Source organism: Eretmochelys imbricata, chromosome 11 (genome assembly GCF_965152235.1).
Source record: "Eretmochelys imbricata isolate rEreImb1 chromosome 11, rEreImb1.hap1, whole genome shotgun sequence".
Taxonomy (NCBI): Eukaryota; Metazoa; Chordata; order Testudines; family Cheloniidae; genus Eretmochelys; species Eretmochelys imbricata.
In genome coordinates, this window is record NC_135582.1 from 1,343,067 (window position 1) to 1,359,826 (window position 16,760).

At 62.7% G+C, this 16,760-nt stretch overlaps 2 protein-coding genes across 2 annotated transcripts; one reads left to right on the plus strand and one right to left on the minus strand.

Annotated features, from left to right (window-relative positions):
• Nucleotides 1–3,675: 3,675 nt before the first annotated feature.
• On the plus strand, nt 3,676–9,542 carry LOC144271820 (tubulin alpha-4A chain). Its single transcript, XM_077829385.1, has 4 exons — nt 3,676–3,772; nt 7,030–7,252; nt 7,978–8,126; nt 8,483–9,542. Exons 1-4 carry the CDS (start codon nt 3,770–3,772, stop codon nt 9,455–9,457), a joined length of 1,350 nt encoding a protein of 449 aa, XP_077685511.1. The 5' UTR covers nt 3,676–3,769; the 3' UTR covers nt 9,458–9,542.
• Nucleotides 9,543–10,807: 1,265 nt separating this feature from the next.
• Nucleotides 10,808–16,303, minus strand: STK16 (serine/threonine kinase 16). Its single transcript, XM_077829386.1, is given in 8 exon segments — nt 10,808–11,560; nt 11,668–11,789; nt 11,898–11,993; nt 12,356–12,476; nt 12,756–12,889; nt 13,820–13,995; nt 13,998–14,038; nt 16,118–16,303. Coding segments are annotated over 8 exon segments (915 nt in total). The 5' UTR covers nt 16,204–16,303; the 3' UTR covers nt 10,808–11,421.
• Nucleotides 16,304–16,760: the final 457 nt, after the last annotated feature.

The following is a 16,760-nucleotide window of genomic DNA, read 5'->3' on the forward strand; positions in this document are numbered from 1 at the left end:
AAGCCCGTTGCTGCTTGTCCTGTCCTCAGGGGTTAAGGAGAACAATTCTTCCCCCTCCTCCTTCTAATATGCTTTTATGTACTTGAAAACTGTTCTCATGTGCCCCCCTCAGTCTTCTCTTCTCCAGACTAAACAAACCCAGTTTTTTCAATCTTCCCTCATTTTTGTTGCTCTTCTTTGGACTTTCTCCACTTTGTCCACATGGTTCCTGAAACGTGGCTCCCAGAACTGGACGCAGTACTCCAGTTGAGGCCCAATCAGTGCTGAGCAGAGCAGAAGAATTACTGCTCGTGTCTTGCTTACAACACTCCTGCTACTACAGCCCAGAGTGATGTTCGCTTTTTTTGCAACAGAGTTACACTGTTGACTCATATCTAGCTTATGGTCGACTCTGACCCCCAGATCCCTTTCCGCAGTGCTCCTTCCTCGGCCGTCACTGCCCATTGTGTGTGTGTCACCGATTGTTCCTTCCCAAGTGGAGCACTTTGTATTTGTCCTTATTGAATTTCATCCTATTTACTGCAGACCATTTCTCCAGTTTGTCCAGATCATTTTGAATTTCAATCCTATCCTCCAAAGCACTTGCAACCCCTCCCAGCTTGTTATCGTCCGCAAACTTTATCAGTGTACTCTCTGTGCCATTATCTAAATCATTGATGAAGAGATTGAACAGAACCGGACCCAGAACTGATCCCTGCGGGACCCCACTCGTTATGCCCGTCCAGCCTGACTGTGACCACTGGTAACTACTCTCTGGGAAGGTTGTGTTGACTGACTTAACTGCTTATCACCTCAATTGTTATGTTTTCATCCGTTGGTGACATCTGCAGTCCAGCAACCTTCCCTGGGTTTAAATTCATCCTTCTTCATGTCAGGACGAATTTAAACATTTCTGGGAAAACATCTCATTGCGGCTAGCCCCCCATCAGCTCCAGCAGCATTCGCAGCCCTGGGACCCCCCCTGCAGACAGCCCACTGCTGCTTTCCAAGCACTGCGTCCATTAGACCTGCTCCAAGCGTTCATGGCAATGGTGCTGTTGGCATGAATGACCTGAGAGGTTCAAATCGCTCATTTTCCACACTTCAGTTTTTCCCAACGAGAAGCAGTGAAGACACTTTCCGTGGGGTCCCAGTGACTTCATCGAAAAGCAAACTCATGTGTCTGCCATTACAACACAGCGTAAGTGTCTGCAGAGAGACGACAGAGCCTGTCGCTGGGAGTTCATAAGTCAGGGTGCTGAGAGAGGCTGGGGTTGATTTGTGGGGTGCTGGGTGGGTTTGATTGGCTGGGGCTCGGGATAGGTGAGTTATTCAGGTCACAGGGGAGGGAAAGGATAGCTCAGTGGTTTGAGCATTGGCCTGCTAAATTCAGGGTTGTGAGTTCAATCCTTGAGGGGGCCATTTAGGGATCTGGGGCAAAAATTGGGGATTGGTCCTGCTTTTTTGAGCAGGGGGTTGGACTAGATGACCTCCTGAGGTCCCTTCCAATGCTGATGTTCTATGAAATGAGGTCTAATAAACCTTCCTAGCAGCTGCCCAAGCCCTGCTCACTGAGTCCGAGAAGGACCTGTATTGCATGGAAACGCAGGTCTGCGGGATGTTTCCGAGTGCTTTAGAAGACGGTATGTTTTTATGAAGAGTGGGAAGGAATTAGCAGAGTGGGTGAGAGGTGCATCCCAGGCACCGAACACGGCTCAGGGAGTGATTTCGGGGGGCTGCCCTGTCTGCAAAGGGACCTGCCAACGGAACGGACATGGAATGGGGCCCCTTTTTATTACCGCCTTCTCTCTGACCTTCAGAGGCCTGGAAGATTCTTCTTTGCTTCTAAAGTGTTTTCTCTGCTTGTTTCCTTTAGCAATTCAGGTCTTGTCTCACCTGGTTTTCCTGGAAGGCTCTATGGGCGACTGCAGAACTGGTAGGTTTCTGGCGTCGTGGCTGCCGAAGCAGTGATCCCGGTTAGGTGGGCGAGGGGTAAGTGAAACCCTTCACCATGCTCTGAGTTCTCTTTGACTTTCTTAACCTCCATTTAACTCAAATCCCCAGCAAAGCTCCCTTTGTTGAAGGTGGAGTACTGCACGCCTTCAGTGAGCAGAAGTGGATTAGGATTTATTGGTGCCCTGGACACAAAGAACATTTTGGACCCCCCCAACACCCTGAGGCCCCCAAATTGTCCGGGGCCCCTGGGCACAGCTGTAGATAAATCTCCGCATTAAGCATCTTCACATAACTTTCATATGACTTGGTGTTATGTCTCTTCATATAACCTTGTATTAAGTCTATCTGCATGTAACCTCTGTTTTTATACAACTTTTGTATCGAGTCCTTTGATACAGGAACTTTGCATCAGATCCTTATATAGAAACTTTGTATTGAACCTTGATATAATGTTAAAGCCCCTAAAATAGTATAATTAAGGTAGAAGAAAATTGTCTTTTTGCTAGGAATAGAGTAAGATCCCCCCCCCCCCACACACACACACTTTGTAATCCATTGCCCTGTTGAATGAACGAGGTGTGAATGAGCAAGGCGTGGAAGGCCCGCACCTCCAGACAGCTGCAATAGTTGGAGAGGGGATGGCAGCCAGACCCAAGAACAATAAAACTTGCCAAGTGGGCTCACTAAAGAAGAGCTGACATAGTGACGGGCTTGGGGGTTAGAAGCCAGCACCTTCTTTTGGGAACACCCAGAGGGAAGCGGCACAAAGGACCAACAGACGCAGACCCAGATTTTGAATCTGGGACAATTTGCATGAGAGGGAAGCGCCTATAAATGCGAGGGGTCTTGCAGAGGACCCGGGTCTCGTCTTGTCAAGATTGGAGCATCGATCCGGATCAGCAGAAGCCCGGCTCCATGCCCCCCGCATCTAACTCACCTGGCCAGTGAAGTTAAGGGGAGCAACTAGTTGGTAACAACAACAAGACGGCGTGTGCGTGAGTGCCTGAGTGTAAGATGTATCTTATGCATATGATACAGTGTTGATTGATACATGGATTACCAACAAATGTGGCGTTTGCCTTATTCCCCCTGAAAAGACCCTGTGCAGAACTTTAAGTACAACTCAGGCCCCGTGGGCCCATGCGTTAATTCGCCACTGTCAGCAAGGGGTGAGAGGGTCCAGCCTTCCCCGAGAGACTCCATGGGACTGGGAGACCAGGATCCCCATTCCAGGTATTTCTAAGACATATGACACCAGGAACAGGCTGCCCGAAGGCAGGGGTAGCTCTCCCAGGGAGCCAGGCCCCGGGGGCCGCGGTATCCTGGGGCAGGCCAGGCAGCGCTCTGCAGGGAGCACGCTGCAGCCATGCATGCTGGGGCCTGTCGTCTCTCCTGGCTGCACTGCTCACCAAGGCTGCAGTGGGCTTGAGCCCAGTGTGGAAGGGGCTCCCCCAGACCTGCTTCCCAGACAGTGGCTTGGATTTGGACCCCTCCCGCAGCCATGTTCAGAGACATGGTTTTGCTACATTGAAGCACATTCCCCCTTTGCTGGGGGGGAAGGGGGGGAACACCATGGGATTGCGGGGGGGGGGGGTCATTTTAGGGTGGGCCTTGCATGGTACAGTGTGTTAGGACACCCCCGCTCTAAAAACAAACCACGCCCCCTGTGCAAATCTGGAGGTGGGGGCGTGGTCAGACTCGTCATCCCGCCCGTGGGCGTGGCCCAGCCCCCACCCCCGTATATAAGGCCGGTGCGCCAGGACTGCACCAGGCGAAGCTTCTCACCGAGACCTCGTCGCGCAGACTCACGTGAGATCCCGGCCACTACTGCGTCATGGTGAGTGCGGGGCCCGGGGGGCCCCGGAGCTCGCGGGGGCCCCGCTCGGGAACGGAGCAGCCCGGGGCGCTGCACTGACCCGGGGGCCCCGCCGCGCGCGCGGAACCCAGGAGTCCGGGCCCCGCCGCGCGCCTCCTACCCCGGATCCTGTGCGGGGCTCCGCGCCCCGCAGCGTGCGCGGTGCCCGGGCCGCGCGTGGCTGGTGCGCTCCGCGGCGGGCCCCTCTCCCGAGGGTGCCGGGCCCCTCCCGCCGAGGGGGGCGGCCGGGCCGGGCCGGGCTCTCCATGGCGCGGGGCCGCCCGAAGCGACGTGTCCGGGCCTTGCTGGGTCCCTTGAAGGGCCCGCGGCGCTGGGTTGGGGGGCAGAGCCCTGGCACCGCCAGCGCCCTGCCCTCGGCGCAGGATGGGCGGGGAGAGGGCGACCTTGCCCTGGCCATAGGCAGGCGCCAGCGCAGTGGGGGCTGCCCCGCGAGCGGGGATCCCCAGCCAGGCCCCCCCGGGCTGGGCTTGCTCCAGACGGGCAGGGGCAGCTGGACAGGGGCTGGTGAGCCCGGGGGGGGGGGTGTTGGCGCCCGGCCCGACTCGGGAAGGACACGAGGGTGCTGGGGGCTCTGCCTGCTCAGTGGGGGGCAGCGGCTGCGTCTGGCCGGGGGGTTATTAATAGGCGGGGGGCTCGCCTGGAAATAGCTCTGCCGGGCTCCTGGCCCAACTAGGGGCCGTAGCCCTGCCTCGGGGGCGGGGGTGAGCCGGGGGCAGCCCCGCTCGCCGCCCGTGTCTGGCGGAAGGGGCCCTCAAGGCCGCCCGCTCGGTCGCTGCCGGTCCAGTGGCGGAGCCGGTTCCCCCACCTCGTGGCGAGGCCGCGGCCTGGGCGCGCAGGTGGAGCCGGGCCCCTGGCGAGGAGGCAGCGCCCGTCCCCCCCCCTTCCCGGCAGCGTTTCCTGGCTCTCGCCCCTCGGGCTGGGCACCGCGGGGCTGGCCGCGCTGCGCCCCTGGAGACAGCTGGGCCAGGGCACGGCTGGGCCCCCCCTCAGCTGGGCCCCTGCCCGGGAGCCCTTCGGGGGGGCCGGTAGCGCGGCGCCGCCAGATCCCCGTCCCCCCTCGGCGGAGGAGCCCAGGCCCACGGGGGCCAGCCCAGCGCCATGCGCCCGGAGCGGGGTCTCGGCAGTGCCGGGGGCACCGGCGCCGGCCGGGGGCACCGGCGCCGCACCGGGGAAGGGGTTTCCTGCCGTCGCTCCCCCAGTGCGGATGGCGGGAGGGAACGTCTGGCGGGCGGGGCTGGTGGCTTCGCAGCCCTCCCTGGTTGGCCTGTGCGCGTTCAAATGTCGGCTGCCTGGTGACTCCCCCGGGCGGGGCCGGGCCGGGGCGGGGCGGTACACACAGGCGGGGGCCGGAGATGGTGCGTCGGCGGCCCGGGTTCAGCGCTGGCGGGGCCTGGAGAATGTCCCCCGCTCTGCTGATGCCCCCCAGTCCTGACCCACAGCCCCCTGCATCCAGCACCGTGGCAGGGACCGGAACGGCTGCCGCGTCGCACAGCCCCAGCTTGGGCTGCCAGCCCTGGGGGGGGACCTGGCGGGCGCCGCAGAGCTCTCCGCGGGCTGCCATCGGGGACGGGGATGCAGGCCAGCCCTGAGGTGGCAGCTGCACGGAGCTGGGTGCTTCCTCCTTGTGGCTTCCCCATAAACGGCTTGAGTTTGGGGCTGATGCTGCGGGCGGGCGGAGGGGCCTCCTGGGCTTGGCCCTCTGGCTGCTGCAGGAATCCTGGCTCCCGTCCCAGACCCCCTGGGGCCCCCAGAGCGGGTGGCTGTGACCCTGCGGCTCCTGAGAGCTGGACCCTGCCTGTGCCCCCCGCCCTGGGAGCCCCATGGCTGGTCCAGCTGGCTCCCTTGCTTGTGGGGGTGGGAGGGCCGAGTGACCAGAGGCCTCTGTCTGGCCTTGCAGGCCTGGGGGTCAGAGCTGCTGGGGGGAGGGGAGTGTTTGGGAAAGGGGGGTTCTGCGTCCCGGCCACCAGCGCCCACCGGATGCAGCCAGCTCTGTGCGAACAGCCCCTGTGCTGTTGTGGGCACAGATGAGCCTGCTGCCTTGTGGAAAAGCTCCCTCTGCCGTCCCCTCCCACGGGCCCTGTAGCGGCTCCAGCGGGGCGCTGCTCTATGCCGCTAGGTGGAAGGGCCTTATTCCCCATTAGAGCCCGGGCAGGTACTGGGCAGCCTCCCTGCCCTCTCCCCACTCTGATGCCCCGCAGCCCTGCCCGCTGCTGGGTTCCCTTGGGATTGGGGATGGCGCTGCCGTGCCCAGGCTGGCTGGGAGCAGCGAGGGTGGGGCTGTAGCTTATGCATTAGGTATGTGCTTGTCAGCTCAGCACCTGCCTGACGCTGCAGTCCCGGCTCCTCCCCTCCCGCTGCAGCGAGACGGTGGACGGGAGCCAGAGCTGGTCCCAGGGACAGCCAAGCCTCCGACCTGACCCTGGGGGGCTCCAGCCAGCAGTAAGCTGGCAGGGGCTGCTGCAGTCCTGGGACAGTGAGGGGCTGTGGGCTGGGTCCCAGGGGGATGGGCACCACTGAAGAGTCTGATCCGAGCCCTCCCACCCTGCTCCTGCCCTGGCGTTGCCACCTTCAGAGCCAAGGACAGGTATCGAGCAAGTGCCCAGCATGGCCCCTGTAGCAGGGACCTCCCACAACGCGGCCCCGCGGTTCTAACAGCAGGGTGTGGCAGACACAATCCTTAGGAGTGTGACTGCTGCTGGATCTAGGGCGGGGCCTGCTCTTGGGGGGTGGGGGGGGCACACACTGCTGGGCTCCTCCCCCACACCTGCAGTCTGGGCAGTGCTGCAGTGTGAGGGGGGGGGGGGGAGACACGCAGCGTGGCAGCCAGTTGCAGCCTGCAGTGTTTCCCTGTGCTGCACGACTCACCTGGCCTCCATGGTGCTGGGCACCAGGGTCGGGGGCTGCCGGGAGCAAGCAGCCCCTTCTCCCCCGTGGAATGGACTCTCTGCTTGAGAACCCCAGGCTCCTTCTGGGCTTGGTGCTGCCCCAGGCTGGGGAGCTGGTAGCGGGACTGTTCTCCAAGGTCCCTTCGCCCGCTGTGCTGACCCGCAGGCACTAATGTCCCGGGCTGTCTGGCAGCTCTCGCTGAACAGAGACCGGCACTGTGATCCCCCAGGAGTTTGGGGGAGCCGCGGGCCCCACCTCGCCACCAGCGCTGGCATGGGGCTCTGGGTCCACTGGCCTGGAGAGGCACCTCAATGGCCCTTCTCTCTCTGCAGCGTGAATGTATCTCAGTCCATGTCGGCCAGGCCGGCGTCCAGATGGGCAACACCTGCTGGGAGCTGTACTGCCTGGAGCATGGCATCCAGCCAGACGGGCAGATGCCCAGCGAGAAGACCATCGGGGGAGGGGACGACTCCTTTACCACCTTCTTCTGTGAGACGGGCGCTGGGAAGCACGTCCCCAGGGCTATCTTTGTGGACCTGGAACCCACCGTGATCGGTGAGTGACGGTGCCTGGGTGGGGTGGGGGGGCGCTCACTGGTGAAGGATTTAGGCCCCCCAGGTACAGCCACGTCTGCCTCCTGGACTGCCAAGCGCAGCAGCTGGCTTGTGCGGCCTCAGTCACTCCTGCCCACAGGGCAGCCCTGCCCTAGCTCTGTGCCAGGCCCTTCCGCCTGGCCTGGGACTGGCCTTCCCCACTGCAGGGGGGGCTTTGAGGATGAGAAGCGTCATGTACGCTGATGCTCGTTATCCGTGACACAGGCTTGGTGCCCCGAGAAACCTACCCAACCGGCAGGTCTGCTCCCGCCACGGCACTGCTCAGAGCTAGACTGAACGCCCTCAGGGCAGCTGGTGCCACTTCCTGGTGTGGGCGAAATGCTGTGTCCCACACCCTCTGCCACACCCTGGCGGCTTCTCCAGGGACGTCAGCCTGTGCCCCAGGCCCTCCTGTTGGTGGAGGATGGCCGTCCTCCACCCCCTGCGCCAGCAGGCCAGCTCAGTGCACCGGCCTCTGCTGATGTCCATGGGGTGCACACAGGAACGTTCAGAGGGGGTGAGCAGCAACGCCAGGCTGCTTGGGCCAGCCCAGTGAGGCCAGGCTGGGGCGGGAGCCTGGGCTGTGAGGTAAGGGGGGTGGGGTGCAGGCAGATTCTGTTAAGGGGGTGGGGGGGACCACCACTGGCCTAGAGTCCTGTCCCACACCCCTCCTTTCATCTCTTCCAGATGAGATTCGGACCGGCATCTACCGCCAGCTCTTCCACCCAGAGCAGCTCATCACCGGCAAGGAAGATGCTGCCAATAACTATGCCCGTGGGCACTACACAATCGGCAAGGAGATCATCGACCAAGTGCTGGACAGGATCCGGAAGCTGGTATGCAGCCTGTCAGAGGGAATATTGGGGGGGAGGGGGGGGAGGGTCTGCGCTCTGCCCAGCCAAGGAGCTGGTAAGAGGGCTCCAGCTTCTCGCTGTAAGTCCCCGCTAAACATGCTCTTGTCTGGGGAGGCCTTGGGAGCTGGCTGTACTTGGCAAGGGGTCTGGGACCTAGAGGGCTCCCTTTCTGACACTGGGGCTTGTTCTTCCCCTGGGTTGGGTGGGCTGGCCTGGGAACTGGTGGAGGTCTCGGCCAGCTGGTTCTCTATCTCTAGCCTTCTTGGCCATGTCTGGGCTGCAGCCTGGATTGGCTGGTACTTTAGTCTAATGAGCTCTGATGTTTGTTTTTCCCGCAGGCCGACCAGTGCACAGGGCTCCAGGGCTTCCTGGTTTTCCACAGCTTCGGGGGCGGCACCGGGTCTGGATTCACTTCCCTGCTGATGGAGCGTCTCTCCGTTGACTATGGCAAGAAGTCCAAGCTGGAGTTCGCCATCTACCCAGCGCCTCAGGTCTCCACTGCGGTGGTGGAGCCCTACAACTCCATCCTGACGACCCACACCACCCTGGAGCACTCGGACTGCGCCTTCATGGTCGACAACGAGGCCATCTACGACATCTGCCGCAGGAACCTGGACATCGAGCGCCCCACCTACACCAACCTGAACCGCCTTATTAGCCAGATCGTGTCCTCCATCACCGCCTCCCTCCGATTCGATGGTGCCCTCAATGTGGATCTGACAGAGTTCCAGACCAACCTGGTGCCCTACCCCCGCATCCACTTCCCACTGGCCACCTACGCCCCCGTCATCTCTGCAGAGAAGGCCTACCATGAGCAGCTCTCTGTGGCTGAGATCACAAACTCTTGCTTTGAGCCAGCCAACCAGATGGTGAAGTGTGACCCCCGCCACGGGAAATACATGGCCTGCTGCCTCTTGTACCGCGGGGATGTGGTGCCCAAAGATGTCAACGCTGCCATTGCTGCCATCAAAACCAAGCGCAGCATCCAGTTCGTAGACTGGTGCCCAACTGGCTTCAAGGTTGGCATCAACTACCAGCCCCCGACGGTGGTTCCCGGCGGCGACCTGGCCAAGGTGCAGCGGGCCGTGTGCATGCTGAGCAACACCACGGCCATTGCCGAGGCCTGGGCTCGGCTGGACCACAAGTTTGACCTGATGTATGCCAAGCGGGCCTTCGTGCACTGGTACGTGGGAGAGGGCATGGAGGAGGGGGAGTTCTCAGAGGCCCGGGAGGACATGGCTGCCCTGGAGAAGGATTACGAGGAGGTGGGCCTTGACTCCTATGAGGATGAAGAGGAGGGAGAGGAGTACTGAGGCACTGGCTGAAGGACTTTCATGTTATAGTGTTAATTGCAAAATCCTTTAAACAATAAACCATCTCCTTGGTCTTGAACCCAAAGCTGAGGCTGTGGCTGTTCCTTGCCGGGGGCAGGGCTGTAGTGAGTGTCCCAGCTCTGCTGCACTGTCAGTCCTAGGCCCACTGAGCTGGTGCTGAGCAGGTCCAGTTACAGCCCTGGGGCCAGGCTGTGTTGGGGCTGGGAATGGGGTCCCAAGACATCCTGGGCAGCGCAGTAGCATGGGCCATCAGCAGGGCAGGCTGCCCCCAAATCAGGTACCTGGCTCCTAGCTGGGGCTGTGGGCAAGTGGTGGCTTCTAAGCCCTAGGCCTGACCAGGTGCCCAGTGTGGCTTGGGCTCTCGGATCTATTCTGCTCTCTCGCTGGAGGAGGGGTGGAGAACTCCACCAGCAAACTCCAGGTCCTGGGGGTTGCCCCCCATATGCCCAGGTGTAAGTGGCCTACTGAGGGCAAGGGCCCTCCCAGGCTGCCCCCCACCCCTGCACAAAGCAGCCAGCATGGCATGGCCAGTTCTGTTGCTTAGTGATGGGAAGCATCCTCCACGTGACACAACTCCCTGAGCAGGGCTGAGCCTTGGAGCCTGCCTGAGGCCATGGCCAGGGCTGAGCCCAGGGCTGGACTAGCTACATGGGGAAAGGGGGCATGTTACTCTGCTGTCTGTGCCTCTGCAGGGAGGGGTAGAGCCTGCCCCTCCTCCAGGCCTTGCTTGGGAGGGCCCCTGGCAGTGCCAACTCCCCTGGCTATTGGCTGGGAAGGTGAGCTGGCATCTGGCTGGGCTACACTGGCTGTGCCCTGTTCCCCTCTCCTGGGGGTGGGAGGGAACCTGCCTGGGCCAGGCTCTGCCCCTGCTCCCAAGGCCCTGGGTAGTGCCAGCCATGGGGTGCTGGCTCTCCCTGCAGCCCATGGGGGAAGGGGGCAGCCTGCACTGGGAACAGCAGGGCTCTCAGGACAGGGCTGGGGTTAATCATTGATTTATGCTCTGGCCCCTGCTCCCTAGTAACTAACAGTCCCAGTGCCACCCTCTGCTAGTTGAGCCCCAGCAGCAACACTCTCCCTCCTCCTTCCCCCCCCCTGCCCCCAACCAAAGGAGGCTGCTTGCCCCCTGGTGCCGGGGGGGGGTATTTTTCATCCCTGCCCCATTGGCGGCCCAGACAGCCACAGCCCCTTACCCCCACCCCAGCAGGAAAGCCTCTGTTGGGCTGGAGTCAGGGCCAATCCCCAATCCCATAGGTTCCCAGGTCTTCCCTCCCCCCAGGCTGCATTTGGGGGGTGGGGGGTGTCACAGGAATCCCAGGGAGTCAGGCCACATTCTCTGTGCACACACTTTACTAAACAGACAAGCCCTGGTGGGGGTACAGGCTGGGCCCCACCTCCCTTCCAGCAGGAGAAGGGGAACAGGCTGCCCCTGGAGGGGGACGCTGGGCCTGGGGAGGTGCTGGGTAGAGCCCAGCAGCAGATTCAGGCAGCACCCCTGACTGAGGGTCAGAAGGCAGCATCCCTCCCCATGGCCAAGGAAATGCTGCGAAGGCCACCCCAGCTGCATTGCTGGAGGCAGCCCAGGGCCCTGGGGAAGGTGATGTACTCGTACCACCTTCCCCTCCCCAGCCAAGTGGAGCTCTGGGGTGGGCAGGAGGGAAGGGGCAGGCTGCTGGGCCCTGTGTCCTGCCCAGGCCCAAGGCTGGCAGAGTTCCTAGCAGCAGGGCAGGTGCCCAGCGTGGTGCTGAAGCAGACAGCATGTGCCAGCCTGGCACTGGTGGCAGGACTTAGCCCCACAGGGCTGGTTTTGCTTTTAACCTAAAATTCCATTTTAAAAGCAGTTCCGTGAGTCCGTCCCTGGGGCAGGTCAGCAGCTGCCCGTAGGCCTTGTGCGTGTACACCCCCCTACACACACCAGTCCCTGTGGGTACAGAGCTGTGCAGGGCTCAGATCCGTGTGGTGTCCTGGCCACTTGGTGCTGACTGCAGCCCCTCCAGCTGGTCAAGTATGTGGGAGACGTGGGGCCGCTCCTGAGGGCTCACTGCCATCATGGAGGAGAGCAGGTGCTCCAGGGCAATGGAATACCTGCAAGAGGCACAGCAGGTCTGTGAGGCTGGGCCCCTGTGCAGGGGGTGAGCGCAGAGCAGACCCTCCCCTCCCCTGCCAGGGGGGCAGCAGTGCCTGTTCCTCACCTGCTGCTGGGGGGCACGCGGAGCTGGTTCTGCACAGCCAGAGCCACGCTGTCGCCCTTCTGGAAGATGAGGTCATAGGGGCCCTCGCCGAACATCATGCAGTACAGCACGCAGCCTAGGGACTGAACCAGGCCAGGTCAGCCACTCCCCTGAGTTCCCCCCCTAGCCAGTACAGAGAGGGAGGGGAGAGAAGCTGCCCCGGGACAGGGGGACGCCAAGGGGTTCCTTACCCAGATGTCTGTTCGCTCGTCGATAACGCAGTGACTCTGCACCGTGAAGAGCTCAGGTGCCCGGTAGGAGATTGTGCAGCGCTGAGCCGCCCAGTCCTAGGAAGGGCGGAGCACAGGGTGAGCCTGCACCAGGACCCCGGGGGCTGGCAGGACAAGACAAGCCATTTTCCACAGGGACTGAGCCAGGCTGGGGGGGGGGGGGGGCTATTCTCAGTTACTGCTCAGAGCTTGCCTTGTGCCCAGCTCTCAGCAGTAGGGGGGCAGGGGCTGTTCAGGGGTAGCAGGGCAGGAGGCCTGTGACTGGTGTGGGACAGGGTTACCTAGGGCCTCTTCCCCAGGAGAGCCCCAGCTGATGAGAGAAACATTCCCAGGACCTCTAAGACCCCACCAGCTGATCCCAGCCCTCCCCCAGGGAGGGGCTGCAGAACCCTGCACCCCTTGGGCAGGGAGCCTCATACCTGCACAGCCATGGCTTCCCGGGAGCCCTTGACCTCAATGCGGGCCCGGTTCATGGAGCCCAGGTCCATCAGCACTGGCTGCTCCTTGTCATCCAGCAGCACATTGGTGGGCTTCAGGTCTCTGTGGGGACCAAGAGACAGCAAGTTCCCTGCAGCTTCCCAGGCCCTAGAGGGGGCACAGAGCCTTCCCCCACCAGTACAGTGCTGATGCCCCACTCTGACCCACACCCATGGGTCCAGTGTTGATGCCCCCACTTTGACCCACCCCCCACCAGTCCAGTGCTGGCGCTCCAGCTCTGCATGTGAGGATCTCGTGCCCGGTTGCCCACTGCAAGTGCTCCTGCAGTTGTGAGGGGGACAGGTCTGGTGGCCAAGGGCACTAGCTCGTGGCTGGGCTCACCTGTGTGCATAGCCCTTGGCATGAATGGCCTGCAGCCCTCGGCAGATGCCAAGGAGAATGGGGACAATCCGCTCCTCAGCCAGGAAGGTGCCTTTGTCTCGCAGAGCTTCCACCTCGCTCCACAGGGTCCCTCTCTGGTGAGCAAACAGGCGGCCGGTTAGTGGGACACTCCCTGCAGGGCACTGGCAGAGGGGGCATAGAAAGCACCTTCCCCAGCTGCCTAGCCTGCCAGCACTGCCCCACACTGGGGGATAAGCCATGAAGGGCTTCCTGCACCAGCTCCTAGTAAGAGCCCTCTGCTAACAGCTCCCAAGATTTCTCAGATAAGTGACAGCAGGGTGGAGGGGGGGAGCAGAGACAGCTTTGGAGAGTGACAAACTACAGCATCCTGGCTCAGGCCTCGTTTCGCAGCAAGCAGCTGCTCTAAGCTATGGGCCCCGCCTCATCAGCAGGGACAGTGATGCTGCACACAGACACCAGTCATCTGTGGAACTCACTGCCATAAGAGACCAGGGGGGCCCCAGGGCTCTGCTGAATTCAGCAGGGGCTGGAGGGGTGTCTGGACAGCATGGACCCCTTTCTAAAGGCTATTTGCCCCAACTCAGCACCCCCACTGCAGCCACCTGGGAGTTTTAAACTTTCCTCTGCAGCTGCTGGGCCCAGGCCCTGCCCAAGCCAGGATTCTGCTGGCTGGGCGGTTCCAGTCCCCAGCTCACAGCCCTGGCTGTGTGAGGCCCAGTGCAGACCCTCACACTGGTGGCTCTGACCCAGGTGCAGAGCAGGGCTGGAGTAACAGCTGCCTGGAGGGACAGTAACCACCCTCCTCCTCCTCCTCCCCCACACTGCCCCAGGCTGCATCTCCTACTCCCTTTGCCATTGGCCTAGAGTGCTGGCCCCCAAGACTGCCCCTCCCAGGATGCATTGCTGCACTGGGCTCCAAGGCCAGCTGCAATCTGACCCCTTGGCTACAAACAGAGCTTGGCACCAGGCACGGTGCCCCCGGGGCAGGGGGATGAGCACCTCCGGCCGTGTCGTGGCTCCCCTGGGAGGGAGGGTGGCCTCACCCTGAGAAAGGGCAACAGCAGCCAGGCCTCGTGCTTGGGCCCTTTCTCTACCATGCAGTGGGCCTCGAGCCGCAGGATGTTGGGGTGCTCGAAGAGGCCATGCATTTCCACCTCGTGCAGGGCTTCCCGGTAGTCCTCCTTGTCATGGCACAGGATGCGTTTCAGGGCATAGAACGGCCGTCCTGCAGCCCCTCCACCAAGTCCACGTAGCTGAAGCCTCTGAGGGGCAGAGAAGTGTGAGTGGGGCAGGAGCAGCTCCCAACACCCCAGAGCAGGGGGGCAGAGACATCATCAAAATGGCAGGTGAAATTCAATGTTAGTAAATGCAAAGTAATGGGGGAAAACATAATCCCACTTCTACCTACAAAATGATGGGTCTAAATTAGCTGTTACCACTGGAGAGAGATCTTGGAGTCACTGTGGAGAGTTCTCTGAAATCATCCACTCAATGGGCAGCAGCCGTCAAAAAAGCAAACAGAATGTTGGGAATCATTAAGAAAGGGAGAAAGAATAGGACAGAAAATATCCTATTGCCTCTCTATAAATCCCTGGTACGCCCACACCTTGAATACTGCGTGCAGATGTGGTCACTGCATCTCAGAAAAGATAAATTGGAAAAGGATCAGAAAAGGGCAACAAAAATGATGAGGGGGATGGAACGGCGGCCATATGAGGAGAGATTAATAAAACTGGGACTTTTCAGCTTGGAAAGAGACGATTAAGGAGGGGATCTGATTGAGGCCTATAAAATCACGACTGATGTGGAGAGAGTGACTAAGGAAGCGTCATTTACCCCTTCCCATAACACAAGAACTAGGAGTCACCAAATGTAATTAATAGGCAGCAGGTTTCAAACAAACAAACAAAAGGAAGTATTTCGTCATACAATGCCCAACACCCTTCACCAGACTATAACTGGGTTCAAAAAAGAACTAGATACGTTCCTGGAGGACAGGTCCCTCAATGGCCATTAGCCAGGATGGGCAGGGACGGTGTCCCTCGCCCCCTGTTTGCCAGAAGCCGGGAATGGGGGCCAGGGGATGGATCACTGGGCGATTCCCTGTTCGGTTCATTCCCTCTGGGGCACCTGGCCGTGGTCAGAGGACAGGACTCCGGGCTAGATAGACCTTTGGTCTGACCCAGTCTGGCCGCTCTGATGTTATCTCCAGGGGTCCCTGCGCCTCTCCCGGGAGCAGGACAGGCTGCTGAGGGAGAGGACGACATGCCAGAGATAACCAGGCCTAGAGACAGAGCCCCTCCCGCCCAGCAGCACGGCAAGCGGGCACACCATCACCCACTGCTCCAGCCCCGCTCCCCTCCCATCCGCCTCAGCGCCCAGGCTCCACGGGGCCCCACTCGGCTCCGTGCCGCCTACCTACGGGCAGCCTCCCCTGGGGCCCAGCGCCCCACCCTGTCAGGGGGCCTGTACCGAGCGGAGAGCTATTGCACCCGGCCGCGCTGCGGGGCCAGGACCCGGCCTCGCCGCCCGCTCACCAGAACACAGCGATGGGGCCGGGGTCCCGCACAGGCGAGCCCGCAGCCGCTCCCCTCCCGCGGGGCTGGCCCCGGCTCCCCAGGCCGCAGGCCGCGACTGGCCCCCGGGCTCACGGCACCAGGAGCGGGGGGTCGAGCCCCGCAGGACGGGAGCGGCTGGGGCCCGGCCCCCGCCCCGGGCTGGGAGACGGGCATGTGTGCCCAGGCCCCGGGGAGGGCTTAACCCCCGCCGCTGGGGGAGCCCCCTCGCCAGAAACACACCAGGCCCCGGGACACTCTGGGGCCCAGAGAGCAGCAGCCAGCGCCCCCCGGGCCGACACCCGCGGCCAACTCAGTGGGGGTTCCTGCGGACACATCCCCCATGGCACCTTCCTGCCTCAGTTTCCCCGGCTGTACAGTGGGGGAGGGGGAATGACACCGACCCTCCCGCCCCAGGCAGCACCAGTGGGGGGGGGGGAGCGGAGGCGTCTCAGGAACCGGCCGCTGCTAGAGCCCCCCCCCCGCGCGCACCCCCCCCGCCTCAGGCCGGCCCCCCCCCGCGCTCACCCCTCCCTCGCCTCGGCCCCTCCCGGCCCGCGCTCGCCCCCCCCAGCTAGTCCCCCCCGCGCTCGCGCTCGCCCCCCCCAGCTCGGCCCCCCCCCCGCGCTCGCGCTCGGCCCCCGCGCTCGCGCTCGCCCCCCCCCCCGCGCTCGCGCTCGCCCCCCCCAGCTCGGCCCCCCCCCGCGCTCGCCCCCCCCAGCTCGGCCCCCCCCCGCGCTCGCGCTCACCCCCCCCAGCTCGGCCCCCCCCCGCGCTCGCGCTCACCCCTCCCCCAGGCGCTGCAGCAGCAGGTAGCGCTGCCCCTCGATGCTGAGGCTGCCCCGCGCGCAGGCGCACAGCGCGTGGCCCATCGCCCGTCCCGGGCCCGGCGCTGGCGGCGGCTGGGCGGGGGCGGGACCCGGACCCCGGCGGGGACGTCATGACCCGCGAGCCCCGCCCCTTCCCGGCCGGCGCCTGGGCCGGAACTGCCGTCACGTCATCACCCTGCGCCGGCAGCCGCGGAGAGGAGGAGGGGCGGGGCTGTGGGGAACTGGGAGGGGGAGGGGCTGTGGGGGAGGGGTGGAGGAGAGGGGAAGGGGCGGGGCAGAGGGGCTGTGGGGGAGGGGTGGAGGAGAGGGGAAGGGGCGGGGCAGAGGGGTTTTGGTGGAGGAGAGGAGAAGGGGCGGGGCAGAGGGGTTTTGGTGGAGGAGAGGGGAAGGGGCGGGGCAGAGGGGTTGTGGGGGGGAGGAGAGGGAAAGGGGCAGGGCAGAGGGGCTGTGGGGGAGGGGTGGAAGAGAGGAGAAGGGGTGGGGAAGGGGCAGGGCAGACGGGTTGTGGGGAGGGGAGGGATGGAGGAGAGGAGAAGGGGCGGGGCTGTGGGGAAGTGGGGGAGGGGAGGCGGAGAGGAGAAGGGGTGGGGCTGTGGGGA

Coding starts and splice junctions, on each gene's coding strand:
- LOC144271820 (XM_077829385.1), top strand. Junction 7,253..7,977: donor CCTGGAACCCACCGTGATCG/GTGAGTGACGGT, acceptor CATCTCTTCCAG/ATGAGATTCGGACCGGCATC. Junction 8,127..8,482: donor TGGACAGGATCCGGAAGCTG/GTATGCAGCCTG, acceptor TTTTTCCCGCAG/GCCGACCAGTGCACAGGGCT.